The sequence below is a fragment of the Zingiber officinale genome, chromosome 6B (assembly GCF_018446385.1).
Source record: "Zingiber officinale cultivar Zhangliang chromosome 6B, Zo_v1.1, whole genome shotgun sequence".
NCBI lineage: Eukaryota > Viridiplantae > Streptophyta > Magnoliopsida > Zingiberales > Zingiberaceae > Zingiber > Zingiber officinale.
Genome location: NC_055996.1, coordinates 90000010 through 90017451, shown reverse-complemented (window position 1 = coordinate 90017451; position 17442 = coordinate 90000010). Strand labels below are relative to the sequence as shown.

Here is a 17442-nt window from a genome sequence, read left to right as displayed (position 1 = left end):
ATCTAGTTCAAAAGCCGAGAAACACTGCCAGTAGGTTAGTTGTCTCAGCATTTTGATCCATGCTATCAATACATTATTCATAGATCTCTACTCTGTTACTTGATTCTTAATCTGATAAGGTATAGAAAGAAGCATGACTGCTAACACTGGACTTCATCTTTGGAAACCATATTATCCACTGCTTTCTTGAAGTCTGTAGTCTTTCCTTGCTACCTCACTTCATGACCATATCGCATGACTGGTTCTCTCCCCATTGATCAGTTCTTATTCCGTGAGGGATGAAGTCAATCTCAGACTATTCTCCCAGACAAATTAAATCGATATAACTTCCTCTAAAGAAACATGCGATAACAAAAATAAAATAAAGAACGCAGACTTGCCCACCAAAATAGAAAATAAAATATTTTTGTTATTATTATTATTATTATTTTTGTCTTTGAGAAAGAAAAAAAAAAAGAAAACACCCATCCATATCCATAAATAAGGTGCTTCCTGCGACCGTGGAGGCAGTCGGGCAGTGTCATATTCTTCCCCAGCCCCACGCATTTTTATAAATTTTTTCGCTCCCCAAAGCCGTCGCCCCCCGTCTCGCGATCGAGGCTTCGACCATTCGCTTAACCTACCGCTAGTCTCGACTTCCGTTCCCTCCTTACCTTCCATTCCGCTTCTCTTCCTCTCAGGCCGCTCCCTTTTACTTTTCTTCGATTGCTTCCGTCTTCAATTCGATCTTGAAAGGCCTCGGGCATATCCGACTGGCGTCGCCGAGATCGGGGAACTAGGGCTGTCTTCTTGTCGCTCGGGGCTTTTCCGTGATCCCGGGAGCGAATTGGTAAGCGGGGTTAGGCGTTTCTAACCCTAGATCTGGAGGCCCGCAGTGTTTGATTGATATTGGGATCTTCCCATAGGGAACCGTCAAGATGTTCTGGCGCATGACCGGATTCACTCATGCGTCGCCGGTAGGTCTTTCGGTCTCCTTGTGTGCGTAGTGTTTTTTTCCCCCCGTTTTCTTGTATCTATTCTGCTAGCTAGTTCGAGAGAATGAATTTGGGTTTTTTTTCGTAGTGATGGAACCGGCGGCTTATTAGTTTTGAGGGTTTTCGATGATGACAAGATTACTAGTAATGCAATGGCAAGAAATCTGTGTTAATTTGGCTTAGGAGATGAAACATTTCTACTTCTAGCTTTGTCGATTATACTCGTATTTTTTTTTTACTGTTTTATCTGGTAAGGTCTGTCAACCTAGGTATTTACATATCCACCGTTTTACAAATTGATCACATAATTAGTTGATCAATTATGAGAAGTTTATTTATTATTAAAGTTATTTATGGGATCATAGAGTTGTTCTTGTAAATTTGTGCTTGCAAACGCCGGAGACATAAAAAACACTAAAGAAGGTGAGCTGGGTGATGGGAAGGAAGATGATTATGCTGATATCTGAAATAAAGTCGGTTGTCCTTTATACTGCTAGAAATTTGACATTGCTACTCGGTGATTGAATCTGGTAATAAGCAACAGTAGTTATTTTTCTGAACCCTTATAGGATTTGAAGTCATTGTCATGTGCCCCATAGGTTAAAAAATTATATAAGGCCATGGCACAACCAGTCCAACTGTACAGATCAGCTGATGTTGTAGTCAGGAAATAACACACGAAAAGCTAAATGTAGCACTGTAGCAGAGATGTTAATGTTAAGATTGGCGTGTGAAATCGCTAGAGAAAAAAAAAATATTACTATCTAGGAGAAAGTTAGGTGTAGCTTCAATTGACAAATAAAAGAGGGAAAATTCAGGTGCAGCTCTGATAGACAAATAAATGAGAAGAAATTTAGGTGTTGCTCTGATGGACGAATAAATTAAACTAATTAAATATTCTAAGACTGTGAAGGGGAGCCTTGGCGCAACGGTAAAGTTGTTGCCATATGACCAAAAGGTCACGGGTTCGAATCCTGGAAGCAGCCTCTTTCAAAAAGCAGGGTAAGGCTGTGTACAATGGATCCATTTCCGGGACCCCGCATGGCGGGAGCTTCGTGCACCGAGCTGCCTTTTTTTTTTAAAAATATTCTAAGACGGTAAAGAAAGAAGACTAAAGAAAACTCTAGTTGACTTAGTTAAAAAAATTAGAATAATTAATCATTACTAGCACTATAGCTTTGCAATGAGTTCAATGGAGGGATATGAGTCGTCTCCAAATGGTTCGGATAGGCTTGCTTCAACTAGTCGAGACTAACATGGTTTGATGATGAAGAAGAGTAGTTTTTGTTTGACAATAACAAATCCTTCTGTAGGATTCAATTCTCATCATCTTAGACAATGCAGGGCACTTTTTGGGATTTGTGTTAGTGGAAACTATAATAAAAAGAAAAATGCATTTCTGCCTTGCATGAACAATTGCATCTGGCAGAAAAGACAAGGGATAAGACTTGGTTTGTTTATGTACTGGTTAAGGGCCACTGTTGTCATTATATGCAAGTTTGAAAATGTATATAGTTCATGCACATCTATCTAGTGCAGTCGGGTTATCTTGTACAGCAATCTATTCTCAGTCAGTACATCTTGTATGGCAGTCTGTTCTAGATCTTTTTATTTTGATATGCTTGCTTTCTGCTTAGCTAGATCTATGTTGTAGATATGGATGTATTGAAAATAACTTAGCCATTCTCTTTTTCACTATACTTGCTTTGATATGCCTGCTTCTGAACCACACTTGTGAATAGTTCATGAGCATTGATGTAGAAGACTTATTTGGCTATTTTTTTGTTCATAGGCGTGAAAAATTTTTCAATCTAAATTGATATTTAGCTCATCAGGATTGATAGTGGTCAGGCTTCAAAATATCGAAGTTTGGCTTTTAGAACCTTATTAACAAATTTGGTTTATGTTTTCTTTTTACTTCTTTTCCCATATCTTCAACCTTTTTCTCTATGCTCACCAATCAACTGATGTACAGATTCAAGTTGTTGCTGCTTCTAGCTTTATGATAAAACATACTGTTCCATCCCAGAATTCATACATATTATTCATGGAGAAACATCACATTTTTGTTATGAAATTCGTACATTATTGCAGGTGGATTCCATGTTGGAGAAGGAAAGGTTTACACTTGAAGATCTTCTTGATGAGGATGAAATAATCCAAGAGTGCAAAGCTCTCAATACACGCCTTATAAATTTGTAATGATTACACTATTTTACTTGATTCCACGCTGTATGCCAGTGGAAAATTTACTACTTGTCTTATATTTTTTTTGCCAATATTTATCATAATTACATACAGATGCACTTCAAATTTTACACTAATTTTTCTCCACAGTTAAATTATATTCATAGCTTGTGAGAAGTGAACATTCACAAAGTTGAACAAATAATTTTGTGCATACTTATGATTTCAATTGCTGTCTCTTAGGCAGCTGTAAACTATAATTGCGTACTTGTAAAAATCAATATGCACTGACTTCAGGTTAGTTATTTTGAATATTTTTCATATTTAATTTGTCCTCTACTTCTCCAGGAACATGATCTACCAACTATTCTGGATATATATGTAAATTGTGTATCTACTAACTATACTTTTCATATATATGTAACTCATTGCAATTTTAGTTAATAATTTCAATGAGCATAGCATGGAGTAAACCTTCCTGATGTAAGATTTTCTATGGTTCATGTGGAAAAAGTAATTCTCCATGGACATATTTGGGGCTGCAAAAATTGGGTTTCTGCAAGTATATAGTACCACATACATCAACTAAAAGAACCTAAGTTAGCTACTTGTTTGGATTTGATTAAAGTAATGAAGTCGGTCAATTTTCATTAAACCCATTTTAGTAGAAATTAACCTTCACAACATTGAATTTTTCAGTTTTAGGTAGAACTTCCTGTTAGTTTAATGATGTTAGCTTCATGTATTATGTGAATATAGTTATTTCTGAGATCTATCCAATCTAATTGCTCAATTTGACATTACTTTGGTAAAGTCAATAAATTGTATGTTTTTTTAATTATTATTTATTTATATATTCATGTCAGCTGTTTATTTGTTGTTTTTTTTTTCAGTTTGAGAGAAAAGGCCCAAGTGGAGAAATTGCTTCATTATATTGTGGAGGAGCCTCCTACAGATGCTGATCAGAAACATATTTTCAAGTGGGCCATTAATTGTCTTTTTCATCACTGTTAGATTTCTTCTACTACTTGCACTATTTGTTGAATCTTGTTTCAATGCAGGTTTCCGTTTATTGCAAGTGAAATATTCACTTGTGAGGTTGATATAATATTGAGAACTTTAGTTGAGGACGTTGAGGTAGTTACTTCCATCAACTCCTTTTCTTGTTTTTGTTTTATCAGCATGTCCATCCTTATTTTTTTAGCAATTGAACTAACTGAGCTTGTTATTGTTTTCTTTTTCCTGCAGCTGATGGATTTGTTATTCTCCTTCATTAAGCCAGATCGGCCGCACAGTACATTGCTCGCTGGTTACTTCAGTAAGGTGAAATTTAACCTCCTTTTTGTTTGAGTCAACTGCCATGTTCCAATAATCTATTACATTTGTATGTATTTTATTTTTGACTTCCATCTATTAATAGCTATGTTGTTCTGGTAGGTTGTGATATGCCTGATGATCAGGAAGACAGGTTTGTTCATCAATTATATTCAGGTATGTGATGTAAGAGTATAGGTCATGCACTTGCAGAAATATTTTATTTTAGAAAAGTGTATTTTTAATTTCTCTATTGAAAGCATAACTAGAAACAATTTTTAATGAAAATGACCATTTGATTAGTGAAGCCTCGTAGTGCATTGGTGTTTTGACTGAAAATTTGTTGTCTTTGGTGATTGCATATTCTCCGCTGTTTTAAATTTAGTTTGTTTTTAAAATATTATGACTACCTTTTTCATGATAACTTTTCCTTATGGACCCCAGAATTGTCACTGTACCAACACATTGCTTCTTTTTAGCTTAGTGTTTTTTTGATCCATAGGCAAATTGTCACTGTACCAACACATTGCTCCTTTTTTGCTGAATGTTCTTTTGATCCATAGGCCATTGCAAATTGCACATCTTTTTTGTTGTCCCTATCTTTTAACCATTGAAGCCTCTCTCACATGGTTCCTGATACTGAATTGGATTGCTCAATCCAATTTAGGAATGATAGTAGCTCATTTGTGATTTAGTAATAAATTTAACTTTTGCTGCTTATGGGGTTTCAACAATGGCCTTGCAATAACATAGCGACCAAAGGATTAATATGACTTCTTTATGGTGGCTGAGTTCAGCTATCAATGCACGATAGAGGTCGTGAAGGTAGATTGCTAGGAGTTGAAGATAAATAAATATATGGTTAAATTTTGTTTTATGTTATTAGGTCTGGTTTAGGCATTTATTAAATAAAAGGGCAATTTGGTGCTCGAAACTCCCGGGTCCCGGGTCCTGGGTCCTGGGTCCTGGGTCCCGGGTCCCAGGAGGTTAGATCATATTGAGTCTATTATATGTAGCCTTGCCTTACCTTGCTAGAGGTTGTTTCTGTGTTTAGGCATTTTATTAAATACATAATGAAAAATAAATATTAATTTGCAAATCAGTTACCTTGATCCCATGGCTGTATATTTTGTAAAAGAGTTAGATCTCTGTATTTGCAAATTTGCTCTCTTTTTACCTTGATCCTATAGCTGGACCCTTTGTTTTTTAAAAAAAATTGTATGCTATATCATTTGTACATAAAATTTTGTTTATTATATCTTCTTGCAAAATGCATCCCACTGATGTTCATTCTTATTTCTGTTAAAAGTTGCATAGATATAGATTCATAATGGTGAACATTTTTTTTTATTTACTAGGGCCATGTAGAGATCATTGGTCAACTTGTTGACCTCATTGGTATCACATCGATAATGGAGGTCAGTGGTTTTTTGTTTTATTGTTTTCCTAAAAACTCAGCCTTTCCATATTCCTCCAACTAGCTTGTGTGGCTGTGTGAATCAGGTATTAGTTCGTTTGATTGGAGCAGATGAAAACATGCATTCCAACTACGTGGAAGCAATGCAATGGCTGGAACATGTTGATGTTCTTGATATGATTGTGGATAAATTTAGCTCATCGGTATGCCATTGATTTCTTTAGAAAAAACTAATCTTGACTTTCTACTATCATTTTTCCTTAGGGATAGGGAATGGAATGTTTCTCCATGAATGCCTTGTGTTAGTTAAATTTAGTCGGCGATAGTTCTAGGAGAGTGATATATAACAACAACCAGTGGTGAGGTCGGCTTCTAGGAGAGTGATATATATGGTATTTAAAATCGTTTCCCGTGTTTTCAGCTTTTTGGCTTATTGAAGAACTTTTTTTTCTTTTCCTGTTCAATATCATAGTTTGTCTGTTGAAATACCATCATTTATTTATATTTGCAGCTCAAAATAATATTTTGTTTGAATTAATTTGCTGGCTTCTGGTGCTATTTCAGAAAAATGTGCTGTCATTCATTCACAGTCTAGTTGCAGAGTCCCAATTGATAATCTGCCAAAAATTGGAGTTTGGATCATATCATTTAGAGGTTGTAAGAAAATTAGAGCGAGTCGCACAAATGGCCACATATAATAGCACATTATGCTATAGTTCAGATGGATGAAATATTATAATATTGCTCTGAGATAAATATTATACCATATATACGATCCGAACATAACATCCTATAACTAAACATCTAATGGGAGACTAAAGCAACACAACTTAACTAACTATATTAACCTAATAACTCTTATAACACTCCTCTCTTCCTTTTCAAGTTGGAGCATGGATTTTGTCTATGTTCAATTTGCTGCATAAGTTAGCAAAGATTTCTCACTAACAAATATAAAACTGATTATGCCATTTAGTGATAATGAAGATGAAGGCATAATATTAGTGCAAAAGTTGAGTGGCTTTTGGTGGCACAATACTCAAGATTTAAGTTTGGACCAAAGTTGATGGCATCTTCATGAGACCCAAAGGCCAAGTTAGTCATCATCTCCAAAGGAATTGATATAATCTTCTTCCTTGACTCTCTCATAAAGTGAAGACATCATAGGATTTGAAGCTTGTAGACTTGATGACCTCTTCATGAGATCCAAAGGCGAACTTAGTGATTATCTTCAATGTAATTGATATGATCTTCTTTGAATCTCCCATAAATTGAAGATATCGTAGGATTTGAAGCTTGTGAGAGGTTGTAGAGTGAAATAGATACAATTAGGTTCCAGAATTTAATCTTGAGATAAAGATTTAAAGTAGGAGAGAGACTAAGCAAGCACTGATTAGTTTAGAGAGAAGGATGTTAGAGAAGAGTCTGTAAAATCTGAAATCTAGTTTAGAGAAAGCGGATAGATTCTGTTGGCCATGCTTATAGCCCCACCCATGATAGTTTTGACTTGCATTTGTTCTACCTCTAGCATATGGATACAAAATAACTTTTCCCTGCATGAGGCATACTCATAAAGCAATCGTGAAGACTTCATGTTCACTAATATCTGAGTTAACCTAAATCTTATCTTGCAATGTGCTATATAGGACTCTCCAGAAGTCCATGCCAATGCAACAGAAATTCTGTGTGCCATTATTCGATGTGCCCCTCCTGCTCTTGCAACTAAAATTTGCAGCCCCAGGTAATCATGGACTGCAAGTTCTATACACATCAGCTTGTCATGGTTATCTGACTGTTATTTGGAGTTGTACTTTTGCTGATGTACATATACTGTTAAAATGCAGTTATGTGGGGAGATTGTTTTGTTATGCATTGGAAGATTCTCGACCAGATTCGGTGCTATATAATGCCCTGTCTTTCTGTATATGTTTGTTAGATCCTAATCGGCTGGTAGCATCTTCCTACCAGGCATTTAGAAGCCAGTTAAGTCATGGAACAGTTGTTACTGCTAGCCAAGACACAGTGGAGGGAATGTTGGATAGACTAGGTATGTTGATACTTCAGTTGCTAATCTAGTAATGTTTATATTGAGGCTTTAGTAGGATATTTAGTTATGATAAGAACTGCAGTTTACTTGTTTCTAACTTTTAATTGGTTCCTTCTGCATGACTGCGTTGGCAAATTTGATCTTTTTCAGTTTATTAAGCCAAATCCATTTGCTGCAAGATACCATATTAAAGTATGTTTGAAGTATTAAATTCGAATCTATACTCTGATTCATTTTAAAACTTCTTAAATGTATTCCAACCTATGTATGATCATTGGTTCCAAATCTCAGCAATAATTATTGACAGGTTTTGATTTTTTTACCTAGTATTCGCCTAATTGGCCTCCATTTATTCAACATGATATGTCTATATTCTTTGTACCTTAAAATATTTTCAGTCCATAAAATGTTACATGTGAGAAATCTTTCAACTTTACTAATGTTCACTTCATCTCAATCTTAAATAATAGATTATGAGATGAAAACTTTCATACCATCAACTCCAATGATACCAAGAAATTTGGTTTCCAAGTTGTATGCAAGATGCCAAATGCAATTTCCACAGTTAGATGCCACTCTTAAATTTTTTTTCCCGTTTTTGTAGGATAGTATTCTTCACGAATTTGTATAAGCAACAATAATTCACTGATTTTTGTTTCCAATCAAATCCCTTTTTTGTTCATTCACTTATTGAAACCTGAAACAGGTGATTTACTGAGGTTATTGAATTTTGATTCATCTGTTGGAATCTTGCCTACCACATATGGGAAACTCCAACCTCCTCTTGGAAAACAAAGATTAAAGGTATCACAATGATCAAGTTATGACTTATTTTCTCTCTCTTATAATTGAATGTATTCCTCCTTGTTTGGTTGTCACCTATTGGTTCCTAGATATCCATCTTTCAGTAAGACACATGATATTTCTTTAGACCCAAATTTCTTTAGTTTTCTGTTAGTTTTTAGTGTCTGTTATTAGCTGTTACCACCTTAAGTTATAAAAATCTTAATGGTGAAAAAATCATTAGATGGTATATTCACATCACATCTTTTTTATTAGTTTATGCTTCTGAACCAGACGGATATTTCACTTTCATCCTTTGGGCGCAACCAAGAAATTTTCATATCACAATCAATGAATTTTGCTGGATATTACTTCAAAAGATGTCAGTCTACTTAATTATATCCTTTTGCTATTATCATAAACCACAATAAACTATTTGATCTGTGCACTCTGATATTGATGGTCTATGTGGTAGAAACATTTTCTTTAAGTTTTTGATCCTTGTACCCGTCGTCTTGCATTGAAAGGCTAGAATTTTCCAAGGTAAGTTGAGTGATCAATGCCGTTTCCACAGTACTGATTGCCTAAATGACTACATTTTTTTTTCCAGATCGTGGAATTCATTTCTGTGTTGTTGACAATTGGGAGTGAAGCGGTCGAAAAAGAACTGGTCCAATTGGGAGCAATAAAGCGTGTGATAGATTTGTTTTTTGAGTGAGTAATATATCAAATTATTTTTTATGGCTTTAATCAGCTTTTGATCTCATCAGTGGAAGTTTATGGAATTAGGTATCCGTTCAATAACTTTCTGCATCATCACGTCGAGAATGTTATTGGATCATGTTTAGCTGGTAGGAGGGCTCTGATAATTGAACATATTTTGCATGACTGTGACATTGTCGGCAAAATTCTTGCTGCTGAAAAGCAGTCTTCCTTGTCAACTGATTCTGTGAAGGTATGTACATAAGGACTTAGATTTTCTATATATGTGTAGCAATTTCTTGCTGAATTTCTAGATTAATTTGCTTCTCATGTTCTTTATGTGCCTAAATCCTGAAACTATTTTTCCTATACTTTGTTGTCAAAAGCAAGCGTAAAACTGGTCAACCTAAGCTAATTGTTTCTTGAGCACCTTAAACCTGTTCTAACTAGATAACTCATTTGCAAGATCAAATCTTTTTTTTTTTTTTTTTGTTAAAAGTCACCTCTATGATTGGCTGCCACTGTTTAACCAATGTTGTGTTTGCTTTTCTTTCCTCTCACCTTTCCAGGCATATAAGATATCATATTATTCTATCTCTCATTTGATTTCTATAATGCACTTATCATATCCTACAAAAATATTTAAAAAACAAAAATGCAAAGATTCATAGTGTGAACAAATATCATAATTCTACCATGAAGCAAAAGGTGCAGCTTCTATAACATTGTTGAAAATTTTATTTTCTTGTGCTGAAATTAACTTAAAATGCAGGTGTATTCCATGTTTATGTATGACAATACAAATGATCTCCCATCAAGAACCTTCTTGTGGTGAAAATAAAGTTTTATCTTTAATATGATGATCTTTGTTTAATATGGAATTCTCTGCCAGAGCTGCAGAACTGATTATATTAGAAAGTAGAATGATCAACTTTGACACTCATTTATATTATAGATTGGTTGAGGTCAGAACTTAGCAACTTAGATGATATGTTGCCTTGGAGATTTGCAAGCAATTTATGCTTTTGACAATACTCGTGTTAATCACGCATTCTTTTCTTAAAGTGATCTATCAAGATTAATTGTAGCAAAATACATGGTAAGCTTGAAACTTTATGCAGGCTACAGTTTGTGCACAGGGACGATTGCCCCCAAGAATAGGGAATATAGGTCATATTACACGTATTGGAAATAAGCTTAGTCAATTGGCAAATAGCAACAGCATAATCAAGGAACACTTGCAGGTTAGTAATCTTGTATAGTTTCTTTAAAAGAAATATTACTTTTAGACATGCATTCAGTATAATTATTCAATTGATAAGCAAACAACATGTTGTCAAATGTGACACCTTTGTCTGATCTGGATTTTGAAATCAAAGTTCAGATTTATAACTTTTCTAGTAAGATGTTTGGTCTTTAGAATGTCATGTTTTGGTTGCATTATCCATTTAAGTGTCAGCATTCTATGGTTCTACATGTTAATATTTTTTTTATGAATTGTCTGTGGAATATCTTTAATGTCTCTACTTGTCAAAATCACTCTATTGAGATGCTTTTGTTATCCCATGTTATTTTTAAATTTGCCTCTGCTGAATCCTGCTGCTCTATCCTTGGTTTAATGATGTTTTGTTATTTGAATGTACAAAGCATTTGCCTTCTATATCTTGCTAACTTTGCTCACTTATAAATGCAAAGCTATATGTTAGTTGGATTGTGTTACTACATCGGCAATTTAATTCTTAAACTAGTGATTCACTTGCAGGAAAACAGTGATTGGATTGATTGGCATAACTTTGTCTTACACAAGAGGAATTGTGTGGAAAATGTTTATCAATGGGCTTGTGGGTGAGTTTCCTCAGAATTTTTTTCACTGTCTGGGTGCGTCAAGTAAATTATACTTCTCATTGAATTTCATTTTTTGACCAATTTGTATCTATTCCTGCAAAATAAATAAATGTACTACTTGTGGAGGTTAACATTGAATCACTGGAAAAGGATTGGTTCATTGAGTAAATTGATGCATAACTTAGGTTCCTATGTTTATTTTCTACGAATGTTACAAATAATAGATAAGGAATCGTTTTTACAATGATAAATATCCTATATGAAATATTTTGTTTGGCTCATTCCACCCGCATGACCTACACTGCTATGCCTGATCAAGCTACCTAGTCCGATAGGTCCATCTGGATCGATTGGTTTGTCTAGCACCTCTAGCTTGCTCAACCCCACTGATCCACTTGATTGACCTGCTCTGTCCTGCCTACTTACCCATTTGGCTAGCCTAATTGACTCAGCTAACTTGCTTGGGTCAACAATCTGAATTGTCAACCCAAATTCATTCATCCCACCTATTTGCTCAACCTGTCGGACCAACTCAGATCTCTCAGTCCACTTGACTCATTGGCCCATTCGTTTTGCTTGGACATCTCTCAGTCCACTTTGGAGGATAGAATAAAATAAGAATAAGTATTCCTTGAAAATTAGGATAGAGGATGAACTGCTATTTCTGGAATAGAATGACTTATTATTCTTTATTAATAGGGATCGTAATTCCATGTGTATTACTACTGACTTCAATTTTATAGCAAAATAGAGGAATATTTATTCCATAGAATTTGTATAAAACAAATTCTATTCCTATGTACCGAATACTTTACTTCCATGGAAAGGAATCAAATTGTAGTAAGGAATTAAGAAAAAGTACTCATTCCATTGTTTACTTGTGTAAGGACAAGTGAATCCTGCACATGTTCCATGGATCCTTTTTTTTTTCCACTAAACCAGTTCAGTCTAAAAATGAATGAAAGAGGACAGAGAAGGTGATACAGCTTCTCCTTTTGGATGTAAAATTTTTTAGTTAGATCTATGTATGGGCATTATTGTTAGCATTTTTTTTTTAAAATATATTTAGTCTAAAACCATTATTTACTTCTATTGTCTACTCAGTAATGTGTTCTGAGTCTTTTATCATCAATAAATATATTTTTAACAAAAAAAATTGCTAACAAGAAAGTCCACACTTTTAAAAATGTATTTCTTCTTTTATACATCTGGTAAAAGCTATTAGACAGGAATAGGGATGTAATCGAGCCGAGCCGAGCCGAGCCGAGCCGAACTCTTGAATGTTTGAGCTTGGCTCGTTTATAATCGAGCCGAGCTCGAGCTTTATTTAACGAATATATTCATGGCTCACGAGCTTATTCGAACTTTTATCGAGCCTAAACGAGCTTAATAAATATAAATCATAAATTTAAATATTCATTAAAAACTAAATTATATATTTAGAGAAAATTATAATATTATTATTAAAATTTATAATTTTATTCTAATAAATAAATTTAATATATTTGTCTATATTTTTCATAAGTAGAGTATAAAATCTATAAATTCAATATCAAAACTATTATTATTTTTATTTAAAAGTTGCTTAATGAGTTTAATGAACGTGTTCACGAGCTAACGAGCCGAATATTGCGAAGCTTGAGTTTGGTTTGTTTATCTTAACAAGCCTCATTAAACGAGCTCAAACGAGCTTTTATCGAATCGAGCTTCGAATAGCTCGCGAGCGGCTTGGTTCATTTACACCCCTAGACAGGAAGGAGAAATTTGTAGAAATCCAGTGATAACCAATCTTTTAGTACTCTTCATATGGCAAATGTCACTGAATTACATTCACTAGCATCAACCAGACAACTACTTTCTTATATGGTAGGAATTCTATTTTCTCCTTTGTTCTATTAGATGTTGGCTTACTTGTAACATGTATGTTATCTTTAATCCATGCTTTTCAGGACCCAGGACCTTTCCACTGAACTAGTTTGTTAGTCAGTTATCTGTGTTTGAGCTAGACATAATAAATACATCCCTCTCCATTGAAATTCTATTGGCTGTTTGAAAATCTCATCACATCATTTTCAGGCGTCCCACGACACTACATGATAGAGTTAGGGATAGCGACGATGATGATTTCCGAGATAGGGATATTGATGTGGCAGCATTGGCTAGTAATTTGAGCCAAGCTTTTCGATATGGGATTTATGGCAATGATGATACCAAAGAGGTACACGTTGAAATACATTATAGAATTTATTGTTAGTTTATTTTCCCCATCCTTGCTTTGAGAATCATGTATTTAAACATTTTCACAGTTGTATTGTACGATTGATTTTTAAAATGGTGTTGAAGTTCTAGATTCTTTAATCTGACATAGACTATTTGTGGAAAAGATTATGTATAAGCGTAGAGAATTTACACAAGTGTTTCCAAAAAGAACAAAATAAAGCCATGGGTTATGCTTTCAGCATGACCGTGACAACACAACCTAGTCTACTAGGATTTATCAGATGCTATCATACCTTTATTAATCTGGGGAAGTCATGATAAACTCGATTGCAAAAATCCATTCCATCAGTAGTCCACATAGGATTTTTTTTTTGTTTATTACCCAAAATTTGGACATTGAAGAATGAGCCTGTTCAAGGGATTGGACATGTCTATAGCAGTTACTCCAAGTTCTAGTAGCTGAGACAATGGGAAGTTTCAATTTTGATTGCCATAGATATCATCGATCATCAGGGATAATATTTCAAGCATGGAGTCTTCCTAGAGTGTCTTTCAAGTCTCAAGAGTCAACATGCCATCTAATCTGGTTTCTTTAAGTTACATATTGTGTTTTGGATGTTTAAGTTGTTTCACGGCATTTTGATGTTGTATAATAACAGTAGAGATGGTATTGGCTTGTCCAAGTCATATAATTTTTTTAGAATGTTTACGCTTTTATTGCTATTTTGAATCAGTGTAATTGCAGAGAAGCCTCATTTCAAAGTGATAATACCATATATTGTATCTAGATTCTAATTGTGATGTTTTTTTCCTGATCTTTGGCTGCTGAATGCAGGCGCAAGGGTCTTTTGAACGAGATGATGAGGTATGCCAACATGTCCCCTGCTATAAATGTCTATTTTTACTAATTTGTAGAGGTTAGTTAGCACTTAGCATTGGCATGAAATCATGTAGATCAATGCCTTTGTGTTTGTATGGACTATGAAGAGACTTGTACTATTGTATACTATTCTCCTCCACTTCTCTTTTGTTGAGTGCATTAATTTTCCACTGGATTTGTTATATTTCTTTTCTATTTGCTAATTTGCTTAGATAGGGATAGGACTTGTATTGTCAATTCTCTTCAATCATCTAGTAATTTTTTTTCCTGTTCCCAAGGCAGATCATGAACATAAATGAGAAATGACTTGCAGGATGTTTATTTTGACGATGAATCTGCAGAAGAAGTTATTTCGTCTTTGCGTTTGGGGGATGATCAGGAAAGGTAATAGCACATAGATGCACACCTTAATATGTTCACTTATTTCTTGTTTTACTAGAATGGTATTATAAAAACCTGATAGCCAAAATATATATTGTGCAGTTCACTCTTTACCAATTCCAATTGGTTTTCTTTCGAAAATGATAAAGAGGTCTGTGATCATATCACTGATTCCCTTCCTTCTTCATCGAATTTGGATGAGATGCCATGTGATGCAGATGAGATCAATGAGGTTGTGCTGGGTGAAAATAAAGATCCGAGCGAAACAGTGAGTTCATTGCAAATAACAGATGTAGTGACTACTCCAGGAGAAAAGGAAGCTACAATTCTTAGCAATGGTCCTGTGAGTGAATCCATAGCAGATACTAGTAACTTGGATTCAGGTCAGGATGAGAAGCCACATGAGCAGGTTGAGTGTAGAGAAACATTGGACTGTGAAGTATCTGATATAAAACCAACTGCCCATATTCCAAGTAGTGAGCTTGAAATGGATAAAAATGCATGCCTCATGGAAGGCGTTGCAGTAGATACAGACGAGTGCCAAAGTTCATCTGGAGAAGCAGAAACAGATGGGCAAGATGTGGATACAAAATCAACTAAAGCTGTTGCTGGACATGGAGGAGAGTCTACTGACGATAGTGGACATGGAGAATTATCTGGATCTCAGATTGTCCCAGAACTGTCCGAAAGTGAAGCTGCGGATGAAGTCTCAGAGCTCAAGCAGACAACTGGCAACTTGAGTAAGTGAAATGTGGTTGGACAGTGTTTTTCCTTCATTCATTACCGATGCATGGGCCTGTCGGAGGTTGTAAAACCAGAGTTTTACTCGCTATCTTAGAAGCTCATCGTTGAAGGCAGCTTATTCTACAAGCACTGGTAGATTGTTTCATCCACTTGTACTTCCTACTGACACAGGGGAGCCTTGCTAACATCTGAAAGAACCGGCAATATGCTCTTTTTGTCTCTTTTCATTGAATTTTTTTTTGGGTTAATTTATTGCCAATGGTATTTCTAGCTTATCTTGTTCGTTTTGGTTCTTAATCGTCAGCCATTTGCACGTGTCATGCGTCAAAAGAACTACTATGTCTATGGCGATTTCATAGCTGTAGACAGCGGTTGTTTGTGTGCAATTTCTTGCATGCTACTTCGTTGTCATACTTGGTGCGTCCTTTTTCTCCTGCTTCATTTGTAATTTGACGATTCTTCTATAGCCAATAGGTGATGGTGCAAATAGTTCGTAAATTCCTGTACTCGAGAACTGGAATTTGTCACTTTTGAATTTAGTTTCTTCTCTACAATTACAAAACTGAAATTTTAAATGCCATTTGTCCTGCAAGTGTTTTTCGTCTTCTTTTAGCTGTAATGGTTGTTAGTGATATATGGTAACAGAAGCATGTTGAAGTCTGAGTTTGTCATTCTGTTTTTTAACGAGCTCTGAAGTTTCTTCTTCTCCAAACTTCTATTTTCCTTCTCTATTAGCTTTTAGGCTTTGTTACTTGGGAAAGCGGATTTAAAAATTGAGAAAAGTTTTTTTTTTCTTTTTTTTTTTTTGTAGGGAAAGTGTCTTATTGTTGACTGTGTAAGGTAGGATGAATTGCTCGTCATTTCTACTGTTTAGTTTGTAAGAGGCATCGCGTGACTGCACCAAGTGGCGCCGAGTGACGACCGAAGCACCGTGCAACTGCGTGAGGCTGTCGTAGCTCTGCCTCCCTCGGTGATAGGTGCAAGTAGAACCCTCTCTCAGCGATATCACGCTCCTGCTTTGCTGATGTCCTCGCTGAGTCTAAAATCCACGAGGGCAGAAAGGGTCGATGACCAGCGGCGTGATGGGGCTCAGAAACAGGTTAGGAAAGTCCAGCGAAATCCGAGATGGTTTTCCCTTGTGGCAGCTGCGAGACGGTCGCTTTGTGCAAAGTCATTATGAGGTTCTTCATCTTGAGGTTCTTGAGGCTCTCTCGCCGTTCATATAATTTGAAAGATTTCTTTTTGGGGCCGGTACCTGGAACCTTACTCGGAGGCGGCGGCACTGGCGCATTGGTGGGAGGCGCGGCTACGGAGGAGGTATTGCCGGTGAGCGTCTGGACCACTTTCTTGAAGGAGGAACACTCGACCTGTACGAAGCAAGTCTCGCCGTCTCCCAAAATCCGAACCCTGAGAACCCTATCGTCGCCCCTCAGAGTGAAGGACGCTTCGTGCCTTTCCATGTGCTTGGTGCGTAGATTTTCGGGCTGGTCCAATCTTTGCTGTCGAGTTTGATGGCATCAGAGGATGTGGTGGGAAAGAGCGAGGGGGGTTCGGTGTTGACGACGATCGTGAATCTCGCCGAGGCGAAGCTCACGCAAGAGGGAGTCAAGGCTCCCAGTCACACGATCCTGAGCGTCTGCAAGTCCCTTTCCCTCTCTCTTCTCCTCTCTTCTCTTCTCTTCCCTTTTCCTTTCTCTTCTTCCGCTCAAAGGATTTATCCTTCGGCAGAGAATCCTTTCCCTCGTCAATCCGCACCTCGAGTTAAACATAGCATTAATATTTGTAGGTATTTTTTTTTTCTCTCAGAGCTGATGGATAATTCGACTGCTGCTTAGTTGACGCTAGTATATATTATCGCATATATTTTTTTGAACTTTCTTCTTTTATGGGAAATTTGCTCTAAAATCCCCATGCAAATTTAAATATTTGGATTCAATCCCGGGTCAGA

The 17442-nt window shown here is 35.9% G+C and overlaps 1 protein-coding gene across 1 annotated transcript; it reads left to right on the top strand.

Annotated features, from left to right (window-relative positions):
- The first annotated feature begins 489 nt into the window (after positions 1-489).
- On the top strand, positions 490-15990 carry LOC121993072 (serine/threonine-protein phosphatase 6 regulatory subunit 3-like). The gene is made up of 20 exons (XM_042547746.1): positions 490-829; positions 906-956; positions 3069-3172; positions 4055-4141; positions 4223-4298; positions 4410-4484; positions 4599-4652; positions 5834-5893; positions 5979-6095; positions 7539-7633; positions 7737-7939; positions 8646-8743; positions 9333-9436; positions 9512-9677; positions 10546-10668; positions 11187-11269; positions 13346-13487; positions 14325-14354; positions 14683-14753; positions 14853-15990. The coding sequence occupies exons 2-20, from the start codon at positions 918-920 to the stop codon at positions 15496-15498; spliced, it is 2373 nt and encodes a 790-aa protein (XP_042403680.1). The 5' UTR covers positions 490-829; positions 906-917; the 3' UTR covers positions 15499-15990.
- The last annotated feature ends 1452 nt before the right edge of the window (positions 15991-17442 follow it).